The sequence below is a fragment of the Phoenix dactylifera genome, chromosome 3 (assembly GCF_009389715.1).
Source record: "Phoenix dactylifera cultivar Barhee BC4 chromosome 3, palm_55x_up_171113_PBpolish2nd_filt_p, whole genome shotgun sequence".
NCBI classification, from domain to species: domain Eukaryota; kingdom Viridiplantae; phylum Streptophyta; class Magnoliopsida; order Arecales; family Arecaceae; genus Phoenix; species Phoenix dactylifera.
This window is the reverse complement of record NC_052394.1, coordinates 15,766,290-15,783,606: the sequence shown is the minus strand read 5'-3', so window position 1 is coordinate 15,783,606 and position 17,317 is coordinate 15,766,290. Positions and strand designations below refer to the sequence as shown.

Genomic DNA, 17,317 nt, shown 5'->3' with positions numbered 1-17,317 from the left:
CTTACTCCTTGCTTCCTTTCTTCATTGGTCAACATAGGGTCCTATCACTACTGCATTATGGTATATATGCCATGCTACCTTCTTTCAACACCAATATGCCTTACTCTTGTAGCTGAATATTAGCTGCCACTAATTTATATCATAGACAAAGAATCAAACATCATCAGCAGATTCATTAAAACTTGCACCTTGCTTAGGAGCTTGTTTGTAAGATGTCATATACTCGATCACTCTAATTGCCAGCTTACTTGGAGATACTGGCAAATTTTTAAATCCCTATGCCACTTGCTATTGCTGCCATAAAATGCTTTCTAGAAACAAGTCTCCTTTGGGATGTGATGATGAGGCCAACAAGGGAGATATTGGGTAATTTTGATAGGAAGACAGAAATCTTGAAAAAGAGTTGGACAAAATACTACATTGTTGTCTCCTTTTATATTATATAAAGGTTGAGGTTGGATATAATTAATCTTGGCAAGTCTAACAATTTACAGGCTTATAATTAAGAATATGTCTTTATAGACGATCCAACCTTGGCAAGTCACAGCATCCGATTATCACATGTTGATTATTTTACAAACATCCCAGCTACCAAATTACTAAGATCCAGCAATCTGTAACCAAAAGCATTAAGATGAATGGAACTAAGTTTTTTTTCTTTTTACTGTATAGAACTCCTAAACTTATATTTTAAAAAATAAGGAGAATGTGTATATGCCTGCAAGTAAGAACTCGAGCCACCAATTTGTTTTTGAACTGTTCTTTCATCAGAAATAGTTAAACAAAGGAGGAAATAGAAACAATTGCATGTCCACTCTATCTGGATTTTTGGGTTAAAAATGTCAAGCAAAAAAGCAAAAGACAGGGTACTACATAGGAAGACCACAATATTTAAAATTAGTTGATCATCGAATTTGAGTAGGAATATATTTACTTGGAAGAAGGGTAGCAGTGAACCATGGAAAGTCTATTACATTTTAAAAATTAGAGAAACTGTGACAGTAGCATTACAATTATGTTTATGTTTTTTATCACATTTAGGACATCTGACAAGATGGTCTATGGTCTGCTGAAGGGATTCTGGAAACACAGACATGTAGAAAATTCTTTGTCAAAAAAATGGTTTCAATACTTTCACTGTTTGTTGAGACAACTGTTGTCTTCCTAACATCCATGATACTAATGTTCCTTCAAGTAATAGAAAATAAATCAGGATTAGAGGTATATAAATCATGTTATCTGCATTCCAAGGTGGGGGAAAACATTCTAATTTTGCATTCTATTAATGCATACCTCCCAAAGACGACCGGGTAGCTCTTTTAGAAGGCAATTGAGCAGATTGTGATGATGCGAAGAAAGAGATTCACCCAGGGTTTCACTCAGCTTCTTCATAGCCTTTGCTGACTGCAATTGTATACGAAATAAACCAATATCAAGGACAGAAAATCAAGTTAAGATAATATAAAATATATTATCCATATAAAACTACCATGAATTCCTGATTTTATATATATATATATATATATATATATATATATATATATATATATATATATATATATTGTAGACTTAGGTATAAATAACAGGATGAAAAAATGTTACAGAAACTGTACCTTTCTTTTACTTGCCCATGATGATGACGCAATGCAATCACAAAGAAGAGTAACAATTTCTGGTAAATATAACTGAAGGGTAACTCTTTCACTACTTGAGTTCTCTTCCCACAGCTCCTCAAATAAGGTACTAATATCCTTATCATCTTCAAATCTGCATATTCAAATCTTCATAAGAATTGAAATAATGGAGAAAAGTGTATGTTCTTTCTTTATCTACTCTGGTAATGGTGAATGTGACAGTCAATCAGAAGTAAAAGCTGGAGGTTAAGTGTGATTATGGTTTTAAGATGCACCAACAAGTTAAGAATCTTTTGAACATCAAATACTTCTGAAAGGATAGAACATAATAAGAATATAGAGGACTGTCCAATACAACGTGCACAGTAATAACAATCCATCATCTTAAGAGCATTGATCAGTGATTGTCAAGGCCAGCACTGGCAACTTTTATTGCTAACCTAGTATTTTGCTCCACAACAAAGTAAAAAACTATTATACAGAAACTCCCATAAGAAAGATTTACAAGAAATTCCAAGAAAAAGCCAGAGCATCTTATGTAGATTTGCAAGGGTTAAAATGCCTCCAAGATAAGAACACTAACCACCTAAACCACTTTAATAAGACTGTCAGAACGCAGACATGCCTTCTTATAATAATCATCATACAACCAGATATATTAGGAGCATTTCGTGAAATTCCAAACAAATTTGAACATCGATGATCCTGCTCGCAAGTTTAGCTTGCTGATGGACAAACACTCATTTCTATATCTACCGACATTGTAATAGGCAAGGTACTATGTACAAGGTTTGCAAGCTCCTACCATTTTACATTGAGATCTAGTGAATGGATAGGTAGCCAATTCTTTAGACATCATGCATGAGTACCTCACCAGCAATGGCCACAGTCAAATGTAAATCTGCAGATATATGACCTATATACCAATTAAATCTGAATTTGAGAACAGAACATTTATCATTACACAAATTAAGTATGACAGCATGACTGATACCCAACATCTTGCTCCTTGTGCTATTGCAAATATATAATGATCAGTATACAAAACAAATATATTGTGCTATAGTCAAGGATTTAACTCCCACCAAAACGGGATGGTACCGCCGGTTAGCATACCATTCCAACAGGAAACTAGGATCAGAACAACTACAGGATACCAGTCCTCTCTTGAACTAGGCTGTCCTAACTCTCTTGGTTGTGTCACGACTTGTCACATACCACGGCAGTTAAGAGAGACCAGGATGCATTTTTTTTATTTTTCCTTTCTATTGTTGTTGTTACTAGCTGTTTTGGTCAGTCTCGACTTTATTCTCCCATCCTGATATGGTACTGTCCCAGAAGCGAATCAAGACAGGGCCCAATGCCTAGATTTAAATCTTTGGCTGTGATATTGAAAACCGATCTAAAATTTTGCCTTTGGTTTGTTATATGAATGCATTTTTAGAGATGCCATTAGTTGTTATGAAAGCACATAACACCTTAGAGCAGCAAAATAGAAGCAAAACGGACTACTTTTATACTTTAGCATTTATACAGTAATATTCGAATTATTTGTAGAAATATAGATGTAAACAAGTGACTAAGCAAACAATGATCAGAAGCAACATCGATATCCCCCTCCACTTCCTCCTCTACATATCTTTTCTTCTTCTTCTATACATTTATAAAGCACCTATAAGCAAGGAATGTTGAACCGTACTGAATGAGCGGGTTCGAGGCATACCAAACTGGAATAATCGGGGCTAGCACAGTTTTTGCCTTTTAAAATGAGATAGGACCCTGGTTCATCTAAAGCCCCCCCCCCCCCCCCCCCCTCCCTCCCTCCCTCCCTCCCTCCCTCTTGGTTCGCTCAAACCATCCCGATTCGCTTAGATCCCGATTCAATTGTGCTTAAATTCCCCTCGCTCGCACTCAAGGTGTTCGAGTCTTCAAGAGGCCCCTGCCCCCAATTGTAAACAACACTCACTCCCCACCCCCTGGCTGCTAGCAATAGGCAGAGAGCATCCCCCCACCTCAGTAAGCCCCCCCCCCCTCTCTCTCTCTCTCTTTCACTCACACTCTCGCACGTGCACTCACTCCGAGGGTTAGGGTTTCATCCCTCCCTCTCTCCTTCTCCCTCCTCCCATATCAATATGCCCCAGAATGGCACAATATGGACCTGTACCGCACCGAACCGGTCGCTAGCTAGTACCCCCTATAGTACCGGTTCGGTGACCTTGCCTATAAGATTCTAGGTTAGAGACTTATCCTTGGAAAGAGGGCAGGTTGCCCAATGTCCTTTCCTACCTAAGTTCTACATGCTAACCATGTTGGTCAGTGTTGCCAAGTACATAGCATGCCAGGCTTGGATTGGCTAGGGCATGAAAACTTAGGATACCAAGTGGTATCAAACTGTGCCACCATGTATTAAACCAAGCTGGTTCATACAGTCAGACAACTCAATATTAACCTACACCGAGCTAAAAAAGTTTGAACACTTTTTTTCCTGTCATTTCATTGCCTAGGAGAGGGATTGAAATGTTGTTTCATGGCTATAAAGAGCTAAGAGCAGTTCCATTTTCATGGTACATGATAGTTATTGTATAAACAAAACCCAATTATTCCTTAAATATACTATAGTTATGCTTTAGCATATTATAGCTATAACAATTATAGGTATACTATTGTTGCTATGGCATACATATGATATAATTATAATCAAGGTCTGCGATACCAGCCGTACCGATGTACCGGTAGGTACGGATACTGGTATGGTACCGGTATCGTACCAACCCAGTTTGGGGACACAACACGCGAGAGCGCGGCCCCGCGCTCACGAAACGCGTGTCCTCGTTTCCCCACTTAAAACCGGAACCCAAACGTGTTTTCACGCGCCGTTTCCCTCGCAGGCGCATTTCCCTCGCGAGCCGGATTGCTTCTTCCCGAGCCTTCTGGTGTCTTCTCTTCTCTCCTCCGCTCTCCTCCTCTCTCCACTCTTCTCCCGCGAGCAAGCCCCGACAAGGATGCTCTCTCCTCCGCTCTTCTCCCGCGAGCAAGCCCCGACGAGGATCACCCCGACGAGGCCTGGTACCGGTAAGTCTCCTCTTTCTCTTCTTCTACTCTTTCTCTTCTTCTTCCTCTTCTTCTCCTCCTCCTCTTTTTCTTCTTCTTCCTCTTCTTTCTTCCTCTTTCTTCCTCTTCTTTCCAGTTCTTCTTCTTCCCCGATCGGTTCCGACCCAAAGGGTCGGAACCGATTTTATATGTCGTACCGTACCGGTGCGTGTCGGCACCGATTCGGTACAGGTTGAACCGACCGGAACCGGTCGGTTCAGCATACCATGGTTATAATATAGCTATAATATAGTTATATGAAGATCGAATAGAGATATGATATAACTAATCTATAGCAAAGATTTCGGTGCTGGTTGCTAGCATGGGAACTGGCACCGGTTCCTCAATCCGTGTTACATGAGTACATAATATAAGATTATAATATTATAGATACATTGAAGTTGTTAATAATATGCCTAATACAGATATGCTATAGTTACAATGTAGATACATAGAGTTATTCCACAGTTTTAACATAGTTACATAATAGTTATAGCACAATTGGGTGTATAGTTGTAATATAGTTATAAAATAATCATTATAGTAATACTGCAGTAAATATATAGCTATTCGTTAGTTCTATGCAAAGTTCGCCATCTCGGTACAAGACTCTATACCAGTGCCACACTAGCATAGTGTCGGTACATTACAGAATTTTTTGGTATTCCGAGTATCGATATGCCATCCGTACTGGATACCAGTATCAAACTGGTACGGTACGGTATGCCCTGTACCGCCAGGTTCAGGCCAGTACGGCATATCATGGTTCTATGTAATTTATTATTATTAGAAAATAATCATAATAGTTATACGATATTATACCATACTTATATTGTATAGTTGCACTACAGTTAGTATGTCACATTATTCAATACACTGAGTGCTTATCATGAATACATGCCTTCATTCTTGATTATATGACACTATATGGCTTGAACTTTTTTTGTTGTATGAAAAAAATCTTAACAATACTAAAAAATATACAAATTAGAAAGATATCAAAAAACATGCATGTGCCCATAGTGCCGAACCATGCTAATACAATGGCACTATGCCCAAGGAACGCCAGCCTATGCCATGCGTGCGCCAACCATGGCCAAAACAAGCATGGAACTTGATAAGTAATTCCTTCTTCCCATCTTTAAAAAAAATATAACCATCCCAACATTGTAGGCTAGTTCAAAAGCCCTACAAGTCGGTCATTTCCTAGACTGGTGACTTCTTCTAGAACTTAAGTGATGACTTAATTTCCCAAAACTTCATAGTGTGGCTTGTAAGTTTTAATTCCACAATAGCTGATCCAATATTGTGTACAGCTCTATTCTCAGACATTAGCTCAATGATACACTCTTCCAATCAATTGGTATTTTCAAAATCCCACTAAACTAGGGCCCATTTGGTATGGCTCTTATTTTCTGTTTTGTGTTTTAAAAAAACCAAAGAAAAATGAAACAGACTAAATAACGTTGGATGAAACCCATTTGGTATGGCTCTTATTTTCAAACTGTTTGTAAAAAATCTCTAGAGCTTTTGGAAGCAAAGATTTATGGCATGCAAAGCAGAGTGAAAAAAAAAAAAAAGCAAGGGATGGCAGAAGTTCTGTGCAAATGCTATCTTCAACACCAATCTCCATGCGATATTTCACTAATTTGTAAAGAAACAAAAACACAAAAACAAAAATGAAGCCAAACAGAACCTTAGTTAACCAATTTATCCCAATTCCCCATGATTTTACATAGCTCAACCAATATTTCTCAGCAATCTGTATTTTTAAAAAATAACAAAAAAATAGAGAAGGAATGGCTGGCAACTGCCCAAATTGTGCCTCTCATAAGCAAACTCCTTTAGCAATGTCTTCATTCAACAATTCTTAGAATTTCTATCATTCGATACTTTTCCTCATTTCTCAACCCACCCCCCCCCCCCCAACCCCACCCCTTTAGCCTCTCTCATAGCTCATGTAAATTGATCCATATCTCTAGTTTTCCTCTCCATGACCGTATTTAATTTATAGATTCCTTTGCTGTCTTATCTTGTGCTCGTGCTGAAGATAATTGTTTGGTCTTCACAGCAGGATGTGTTATTTATGATGTTACTGATCACATCGGCCAAGCAAGCAGTGGTAACAGTCAAAATCAAATCTTGACCTTGTTCACAGAATAAAACCAACCAGAAAGTACGGTCTAACATAGAATGCCAAAACAAACTGGTTTGTGAATCCAAATTGATGCATATCACAAAGTGTCGGCTACTATCATGATAGAATAAACATTTCAGAAACATATTTAACAGATCAATTGAAAGGTTCAGGAATGTCAGATACGAACCTTGAAACAAAAACAACGGGAATGACTATGGCATGGTAGCCACTGAGAACGTCTGCTGCAAGATTTAAGTAGTTTTTCAGAAGAATTGCGCAAGAAATCTGTGCATTTCTTTCACCCAAACTCAAACCAGCTGTCTCTTCAATCAATTTTTGGGCCTGAGAAGGGCTTGCATGCTTCAAAATGACAGCACAGGCAGCAGCAAAAGCTCGTTTTGCTGCACCACTCCTTTCTTCTATAACAGCATGATAAACAAGCTTGAGTAACATGCTTGTAAATGGCTTGATGTCTGCAGCTACTTGTTGAACCAACAAGGTGATGAAGCTGGCAACACCTACTCTGCAATTGAAACAGTTAGCAAAAGGAAAACTAAGAAGGTAGTTTCCTAAAAGACCTAAATTATTCTAGATAGAGATTCTTTTGAGAAAGAGATTAAAGTGATTAATATACTGATCAGTGATTACAGCACCTGCTTCTTCATTCAAAAACAGTCAGATATTTTAGTAACCTCTACAATGGCGTATGAGAAATACCATTTCTTTTGAAATGCACATATGCTATAGTTCTATTGATAGTGTTCGTAGTGTCCAGGAAGGAATGGTTACTCCTAATGAAGCTAGTGATTACTGAAACTGCAATAAGAAAGGTAATGAAAATGTGAAAGCTGTGATGCATGAAAGCTACAATATTGTATCACACGTCATTCAGATATAAGATTGCAAAAGGATAAGCTGGTATCATGAAACAAGATAGTGTTTCCAACTGTCTTCTTTAGATTAATACATTTATCTTAACAAAGGCAGATCAGTAAAGTAAATGTTAATTTTGAAAGGAATTTTTCTTTGATCATTTGATACTGCAGGGAATGACACTACTTAGTGTCTACAAGCAGTATACAAAAGTAATGTCTCATATTTTCTAGATATGGCATTTCCAAAATTAATCAAAACTTCTTTAGAGCTCGGCTTCCCTTCTCCCACTCCTAAACCTGCTTTGGCTCCATGCAACCAACTGTAGAGTCGAAATTTTGCAGACCAAGAATGAATAGGCCTATAGATGATGTTTCAATTATTAGAAAGGAAAGCAACTGACAGAGATAAGAAACTGTAAGAGGTAACTCAAACTTCGATCAAGTATTTCAAAACATAAAGCAAATTAAATTTACATAAGTAAGAAAAAGGAAAGCAACTAAAAATGATGCGCTTGCATTTTTTTTAAAAAAAAAAACAGGTGTGAAATAGTTAAGACATATACCAAGTACCTTAAGGAATTTTCTCAGACATATGAAAGAACCCACCCCCACAAAGAAAAAAAAAAAACGGAAGATAACAGGAAGGAATCAAGAAAAGAAATTATAGTAGAAGGAGGCTACGTTGTTACAATATCTGTCTTGACAATTAGAACCATTAATGTAGATAAGCAAGACCAACCAATAAGTACTACCAGTAACTTCACTGGAAGGTGAAGGAAGATTTCTAGGTGGTAAAAGACTCCAAAAAAGATTTGATTGACTTTGGTTGTTTAATCATTGAACTGGACATGGTTCATTGAACTGAAATACTGCAAACTTGAAAGCCAGTAACTCAATACACTCAATGGAGGATGAAAAAGAGATTAAATATGCTTGCTATCAAAACAAAATTTGTAGTCATGTTCTTGATAGTTGTTACAAACACAAACTTGAACCTCACAAGTCTTGGATGTTAGATTTTCATTTAGCATGCAACAAGGTTTTGAGCATAGATGCCAACAGGATATTCTGTTCACCTGCAGGTAAATCACCCATTGGCAAGGTACATGCCATGCTATGTTGGCATGTATGCTGACTGTGTTGACAAAAAGTTTCAAAGCTTTTCTAAAACTATAATATATATATATATATAAAGTGTTAAATAGGTGCTATAGATGCTGATCTGTGCAGCCTGCTGGTACTGGCCTGGCACAGCCAGGGCTGACTGGCACAGACTGGCAGTTAGAAACCATTTCATGCAATATATAAAGCGCATTCTAATGAATCTCCATAACATGCTTGAAAATTTAAAACAATCTCCATCTGCAAATCGAATTTTTTAACCCCAAATATTAAATTTAATAAAATCAAGGTAAAAATACAAATATGAAGACATACATGATTTCGTGCCTGATATTAACAATAAAGAGACAAAAGAAATAGTTGCTCCAAAAGGCCACAACAAATGTCCTGAACTCTCATAAAACAATAAGAACTTGCTATGAACTTCTTAATTTCCAAGGGAATAATGTATGAAACGTACTATGAGACAAAAGTTGTTTTGGTCCCTATGAAATTTATTTCTATAAGTTCCAAGGAAGTGCACAACCATGAACCCCTAAAAATGCGAACTATACAATTAAATATTGTATAATCCTGCTCTTCCTAGAGGCAGTTAAAAATAAAATTTTACTGACCATCTAGAAAAACTACAATAAAAACCAATAAGATGGCTTTTGTAGGTTTTCAAAATAAGTTACTTCATCGGAGAGAATTTGGGAAAAGCACCTAAATGTTTTGTCAAATAGTACAGTTTACATAGATCACTGCATTTTACTTGCATAGAAATGTACCTGGTATTAAGGCCAACTCCAGATCTGATCAACTGTCCAAGGCGAGGAACTAGTAGATCCAACGAGTGTGCATCAACAACTTTTAAACAAAGATCCAGAGTTTCCCACATTGGAGAATCTTTAGCAACAGCAATTCGCAAGTTTTCAAGTTTTTCAGTTTGAATTCCAACATTTGCTGCATGCAACTATTCTCCAAATAAAAAAAAAGATAAAAAACAATAATGCATGAGCAATCCTCTAATTAAAGGTCAGGTGCACCTAAAGATGGAGAATAATAAGAGCTATTTATATCTAAATTCTTTTGGAAAAAAAAAAGAAATTCAACATCAGGAATTGGCAGTTTTGACATGGCCAAACCTCCACATAATTGAGCCTCTGGTCCTCAAGGCTTGATAAAGATTCCAGCATGCAACAGACAAGATCAGGCAAATGCACTCGAAGTGCAAGCCCAGCATTCTGTAATAATAGTTATCTGATTAGATATAATTTTTGAAAATAAGAATCAAAGTAGACCTAGGAACAAGAAGATACCATACCTGCATAGTATATGTTATTCTATAATTGTTGGAAAAAGGCTTGATGGTTATGATGACAATGACAATAACTGTACGTATGTATGAATGTATGAATGTATGTATGTATGAATGTGTTCTTTGGTGTTGCTATAAGCTTTTTCATATTTTTCTCAGAAGTTCTCACCATATCAGATTACATCTCTCTTTACCTATACAAAATAAAAAAGACAATGTACCCAAAGACCAGTCACTGAACAAAGATATTCAAATTTTGTAATAGTTCGTCATATAAAAAATGTTGTATTTATTTCAGCCCCCACTAAGCAATACAAAGCCTCAGAAGGCATTAGATAATATCAAGGTGTAATGAGGCCATCATGACACAAAAACTTTAAATCTTGTTCACAACATCCAATAGAAATGTTACATCAAAGATATGAATGTGCATATACACACGTGCACCTTCAGGAAATGTTAAATCAAGTATGTGTAGGTATGAATGTATGTGAGTGTCCATGCATGTATAAGTTCTCACTCAAAGCCTATGGTCATTCCCCTAGCTTGGAGGCAATCCGAGGTCGTAGGCAAACCTTTCATCTGACTTTAAAGGTCAGTGCAACACTTTGCCATTGCAAACCAGCTAGGGTCCGTGGTCAGAAACCCTAGTGCCTCATGTCATGTAGACTTAAACGGACCATGTTTTAAACAATTTGATGCTATTTCAGGATTTTTTTTGGAGTTTTCTTTCCTTCAGTTGGTTTAATATTTAAAAATTTTACAATGTGTTGATAGCAATCACCATTTCCGGAAAGATTTCTCAGCCATATTAGGAAAGTGGGTGCTGCTTTCATGGCGTCCAGGTTGATCTGATTGTCAGGAATACACTAACAAATATACAAATGTGTATATGTACTACATTAAAACAAGACGGTTTCAAAATTTAGGACATTCCCCTGCTTGGTTGGTCAACTTTTTAGATGAAAAATACCTTTCATTTCTTAAATGCTTCCCATAGCTTAGGAAATAAAGAGAAGAAAAGGGAGGAAGGAAACAAAACTCTTGTATGCACTTCCCCATCTATTGCTTGCACTCCATCCATCCTGTGCATAAGCTCCCTCTCTCCCTAAGGTATCCTTGTTTCAGCCGCATCATAGCCACCAAAAATAAAGTATTTTAATATGAAATCCATGTACCAATATCTCTTTAAAACTTGAAAGCTTGTTTGCCGAACGGTATTACGGGTCAAACCAGCAGGCTTTGGGTATGGTACTTGTCCATACTGTGCTGACTTGACACATAACAGAACCAAGTGGAGGAAGAGGGAGAGGGGAGAGATAGAGGGAGGGAGAGAGACTGATGTACAGAGAGGAAGGGAGAGAGACTGAAGGACAGAGGGAGGGAGAGCAAGAGAGGGAAGGGTACCAGTCGTCAGCCTGGTCATCAGCATAAGCCTAGTCGGCAGCGGTGGCGGCGGCAACAAAAAGCAGAAAACCCTAGCAGCAAGGGTCTCGATCTCGCGAAGGACCATGAGCGCGAGCCGAGAGGCTCACACAATAAAGCGAGAACCCGGATGGAGGAATGTTTAAAGATAATTGGACCAGTCTAGCCCTCAAACCGAGTTGAACTGCTAGAAATTGAGAGGAACCCTTGGCTCCACTCGGTTTGGAGTGGTCTAGGACAATTCGCACATGTCCCGACCTGAACTATCTCAGTATGCGCAGAACTGGGCGGTTTGGGTCACAATGGCTCCTATTCTTTTGCTTGAAACATGGTAGGCATTGCTTGAAAGCCTTCCTATTCTTTTGTATGAGATGGGGTAACGATGGCTCCTCTATGGCTTGGTCTCCCTTGAGTTCGGTATGGCAATGACCCCTCTTTCAAAAATTTCTCCACTTTTCCCGTTTTCAAAGCCCACAAACACGTGATTTGATATCACTCTCTTAGAAGCAAGGGAGTGAGAGGTGAGGGATATGATGGGAGGTGGTGAGACATGAGGAATATGGTTTGTAATATTTACTTTATTTTATGTTCACTTTTCTATTTCTAATTTTATTTTTTCTTGTATTTTTAATTTTACAACAAATTCGGCAAAGCCCTGGTGCATAGATGATGAACTACAGGCTGCTGACATTTGGTGTCGGAAAATTCATGATTTTCAGAAGAGGAAAAAATAGAATCTAATAGAATGGTCCATTGTTGAATATCAAAAAATGCACAAACAACTTGAGATTTTACTCTCCACTATTATAGGTGCACTAAAACTATATCTCAAATCCCAATCCTCAGGTAGAGGGCCACATCACTAACAACCTAGTCTTTCATGAATTATACATCATTATTGAAGTTCATTCAAAAGAGAGGTGGTGGAAAGAAAAGATGGTAATAGACCTCATATCAACTTAAAAAATAAGAAATTTTATATGGCCACAAAGGCATTGAAATGAAGACAATTGAGAATTATTACAATACGTAGATAAGCTCGATCAAATTTATTTCATTTTACGTTTATTGCTGCAGGATCATTAAATTTATATAATTTTGTCATGGTTATTGTCCAATTTGAGTAAATCAATCATTATGATATTTACACAATCAAATCAATTCCTCAGACAGTTCAGGAGTGGAACTTTGTTAGGTTAAAGTTTCAGTCTGCATATACATGCATATACAATATTTATGTAGCATGCATATGCATGGATACTTGCAACATAGAAGTATGTCTGTACATGTATATATCAGAAAACGTGCATATTTGTACGTCTGTCACATATGAAGCACAAACCATCACATCTTAGTATCGAATACAGCAGCAAAATAACCAAACCAAAAAAAAAAGAGGGAGACAAAAGAAACACAGAATAAACATTTGCATCCATAGTATGATAAGTAGGAAGACAAAATTAATTACTTATAGCAGACAGCATACAGCGATACAGAAAACAAATTCTGAAAGAACTGTAAATTAAATAACCAATTGAACATATACTTCCATAACAGACATATATTAGATGCACTCCGTCAAGCACTTATTCCTGAAACAGAACCACTAAATCAATAAAAAAGGACCTTTACCTTTGCTAACTTCATAACCATGCTTATTGCTGCTTTTTGTATGCTGGAAACTTTACTGACTATCCCTTCAACAAGCAAGAATGGCAAAACAATATTCAGTGTTTCACTTGCATCTGAGACTGCAGTAAGGGAGACATCACATAGCCTGATTGTTAATGAGCTCACAGCACGGCACAAACTATCACCAGAATTCCGTACAGTTTCCTTTATGTCATCCATAGCACGAAATGCTGCAGTCCATATTCTTCTCAAATGCTTAGAAACCTGCATAACAAAAGAAACAATTGACGATAACAGACATAACAAAATGCTGCAGCTTATGGTACAGATGTCAAAAACAAATTTATAAGATGCACTACCAATAATAAGATATTCTATAAAGAAGAACTGCCTATGGTGGCTATGCCTTAGAGAATTAGCTAGCAGTGTTTCCTATTCAAACTGTAAGTAGCAGTCACATGTCACCCAATGCCTACACTTTTACCTGACTAAATCTGCGGCCTTGGATAATGTCTGCAAGGGCAAGACATGAAGCTTCACGTGAGCGCCAGAGTCTTGATCCAGATTGTGTCAACAAATCATCAGTAATAGTATCAAAATATTCATCAATGGTTTTCTTTGGATCTGCTACAATTGACTTCCAAATGTGTCCCATAGCATCCTAATAGCAAAGTTAAGATTCAACAGATCAGGAATGCATGCATCAGTTTAAAAGAACAGTGACACAGAAAAGGAAGCTAAACTCGCTGTTAAAAAAAGGTAAAGGTATCTAGGATTCAAGTAATGGTTTGCACCAGTCCATCCCTGACTATACTGTGTTGTACTGATAGGGAATCAGTACTTGGTATGCCCATCAGTCTGTACCATATCGACACATGGTAGGCATCTCAACTGTATCATATCGGACTCCAATTGGTAACTGTACCTATATGGTCCCCAACCAGTATGGTTTTGGATATCATTACTTTAACCATAGGGATTCATTTCGCATGCTCAAACCATAATTTGTGAATCATACAAATGCATGGAGCTCAAGAAAATGAACTTGTGCCTATCATAAGGCCAAGATGCACACCAATAATTAGCTGGTTAATATTAGTCTTAAATTCAACAAAAATCATTTAACTCCAGAAAACAGACATTGCATACTACATAATTATTTAGCCTAGAATATGTAAAATATTTGTCTACATGATACATCAATGTTCACAGTACCAGTGCATACCACCTTGTACTAGGTGTACTGCAGTACCAAACCAATACCCGGTGCAGAAGTGTACCGGGTGTTGGTATGCCAAACCGACCCTCATACCAGGTGTACCGACACTATACAAATACGGCATCAGTACGAGGCCCGATACCAAGATTGTGAACTTTAGCATACTCTTGTAAGTATGTAAAAATTGCATAAACATGTGAAGCTGTACCCAAATATACAAATATGTGCTTATGAATTCATCTACGTGCAAACTGGGGCAAATCAGTATTGATCTTACCATCACCAGAGCAGGCTTTAGAAAGAGATGACTGGATAGTATTCTAGTGAATGATATTTTGATATGTTTAAAGGGCTAGTAAACCTCTTTTTAAATTCTCAAATTGGTGTCGAAGATCCTGGACTTGTTGGTTAAGGAGGAATTAACTAATTACTCAATGCAGGCTAAATTATGGCAGTTGAGATATTCACTGTACCAAGTTTGACATGCCTGAATAACACTGATGTGGTTAGTGAAAAATGGGAAGCAAGAAATTAGATCACGCCTTCCAATTGGATGGAGGGAGAGTCATTACCGCCATAAATTTAGCATTGGTCGTCAACACGTTCTAATTCCAAAACCTACATAAACAATTCCTTGAAGATTATCTTCAGGACTTCTCTAACATCCTACTTTGTCTACCTGTCTAGCACAACAGCTTTAGATTACAATAATATTTTGATATCTGGTGTGAAAGTTTGAGACATGGTTGACCAACAATGTGGAAATGAACATCATGCAGAAACACAGATACAGATGCAAACTAAATGGCATAGAATGTAGAGACATATCAAGTGAATTTTGAAGCTGATAATTACCATAAAGAACATGGATGGTTCAATACCTGGACATTTTTATCAGGGTCATACTGGTAACGGACAAGCCTAGGGATCAACAGGCGTAGATGTGGATGGAGCACATCACCAGCTTGCTTTGCTATCTTAGAAAACCCATAGGCTGCACCCCTCTTGGAATTTAGAGAAGCCTGATAATTAGCCAGATCCATGAATTTATATATTAAGTCAGGTTGACCCATCTCATTAGCCAGGCTACAAAGTTCCTTATAAGAGCTTAGTTTTCCACCACTAAGACTTTCACCAATGGCCCCTTCTTGAAAAACTTCAGAATCTTCTGTCAGCTGCATGCCACAAAATAAATGAATATGCTAGCTTCTGGGAAAAAATAAACCATGTAGAAAACAAAAGAAAAAGAGAGAAATAAACAACAAAGGTGAATTGTGTTTCACCTTGATAGCTCTTTTCCTTTTCCCTGAGCCAGTCAACGTGCTTACAAGAGCATTTACGAGGTTCTGTTTCATAGATGGATCGCCTAGTTCGTAAACAATGCTCATGCCTTGGGAAGCCAACTCCTGTGTAAGATCATTCTGTTCACCAAGAAGGTGAGAAAAGGCTTCCTGCAGAAAAAATTAAGCATATAAGATTTTAAAAAATTGCTTTATCTAATATAACCAATCAATATTCTAAAGCAGATAAAGTGTTAATGTCATTGCAAGGATGTGTCGTGATGAAGCTTACTATTATCAGGCTAGCAGATTTGACTGTGAGATAAAGGCAGCAGTAGCAGAAAAAGAACAAAGATAGATTTATCAAAAGCCTCCTAACAATGCAATATTCTTTTGGTTTTTAGCCAACTGCTTCAGATAAACTTAACATAGGTAGGAATAAACTATAGCCTCCAGTTTAAACTGAATAACAGTGCCAGGAATATGAGTTTATCAGCCTGAAAGTTGTCTTCTGATATTGATGTTGATGACAGATCATGTATCTCATCATCTAATAATGGTAAGGATAGGTTAAGCTAAATATACATGTAGTAGGTTATTTTGGTCATCACCGCTTTGTGTTGTAAATGTTTTACATCTATCCTATTAAAAATAACATGTGAACCTTCACCTATCTAGTATCTTGATTTTCTTGAGTTTTTTTCTCACTTTTTTATCATTGAATAATCATTTCTGGTATCTGGATGGTTTATTCACAAAAGTATCAGTTCACAATCAATTCACACCCATCACCTGAGCAGATGTGTGATGATACAGTCATGGACACTTTTACTCTAGGTGCCCATTGGCTGCAAAAATTGTTGCCCTGCATACAATATTTACAAGCATTCTTTTGTTTTTAGCTGGATTACTGGCCACCATATCATGCTTCCAACTAAAAAGCTCTTAATTTTACCTCTTTAGTTTTGTTTAGTTAATACAATCATCTTATATAGAAACAAGCACTGTGTAGTGCAAGGTTTTAATACCTGGCCTCAGTGCCCATACCAGTACATCAGTATGGTATGAGGATGCCTAGGTACTAACATAATATGCTGTGGCATCCAAGTACCATACCAGGACCTCAAATTATTTTCTTTTCTTTTTGTTTTTGAATTTGTTTAATGCATGTTAATGATCTTTAGGATTTTTTATGTTTGATTACGGCTTTTTGTTTGTTTTGTTGTTTTTTTGTCTTTTCACTTTTTAGATGCCCGTTGATGTCCAGGCACCAATTTGGCCTTTTTTTCCTTTTTTTAAGATGTGTGTTTTTGTGTGAGGTCTTCTTCCCATCTTTTTCCCTTCTTCTTTCGTCCTCTCCACCTTTGGATGCAACACATAGCAAAAGAAAAAAGGGCCAGCTGGGCCTTTTCAACACCTCCTGGCTGGTCTTGGTTCTATGGTTTCAGGGTTTCAAACCTGTCCCAGGACCAGGTTGATTAAGGTCCAACCTGAGATGCCTGGTGTGGGTTAGTATTGGCCGGGACCGAAAACTTTGGTGTGAATATCAATACTTTTTAAGATTCTCCAAAGTTATAAATTTCATGGGAATGAAGGTTTG

At 37.4% G+C, this 17,317-nt stretch overlaps 1 protein-coding gene across 3 annotated transcripts in view; it reads right to left on the bottom strand.

Moving 5' to 3' along the window:
* LOC103706318 (proteasome adapter and scaffold protein ECM29) overlaps positions 1-17,317 on the bottom strand; it is a 66,712-nt gene that overhangs the window by 11,093 nt on the left and 38,302 nt on the right. For all 3 annotated transcript variants that reach the window (XM_039124736.1, XM_039124734.1, XM_039124735.1), the window contains 9 exons: positions 15,721-15,888; positions 15,319-15,612; positions 13,703-13,879; positions 13,219-13,482; positions 9,989-10,087; positions 9,632-9,816; positions 7,052-7,387; positions 1,614-1,767; positions 1,294-1,404 (listed from right to left, as the gene is read on the bottom strand). In XM_039124736.1, coding sequence (XP_038980664.1) covers positions 1,294-1,404; positions 1,614-1,767; positions 7,052-7,387; positions 9,632-9,816; positions 9,989-10,087; positions 13,219-13,482; positions 13,703-13,879; positions 15,319-15,612; positions 15,721-15,888 — 1,788 coding nt within the window. The remainder of the gene's footprint in view (positions 1-1,293; positions 1,405-1,613; positions 1,768-7,051; positions 7,388-9,631; positions 9,817-9,988; positions 10,088-13,218; positions 13,483-13,702; positions 13,880-15,318; positions 15,613-15,720; positions 15,889-17,317) is intronic.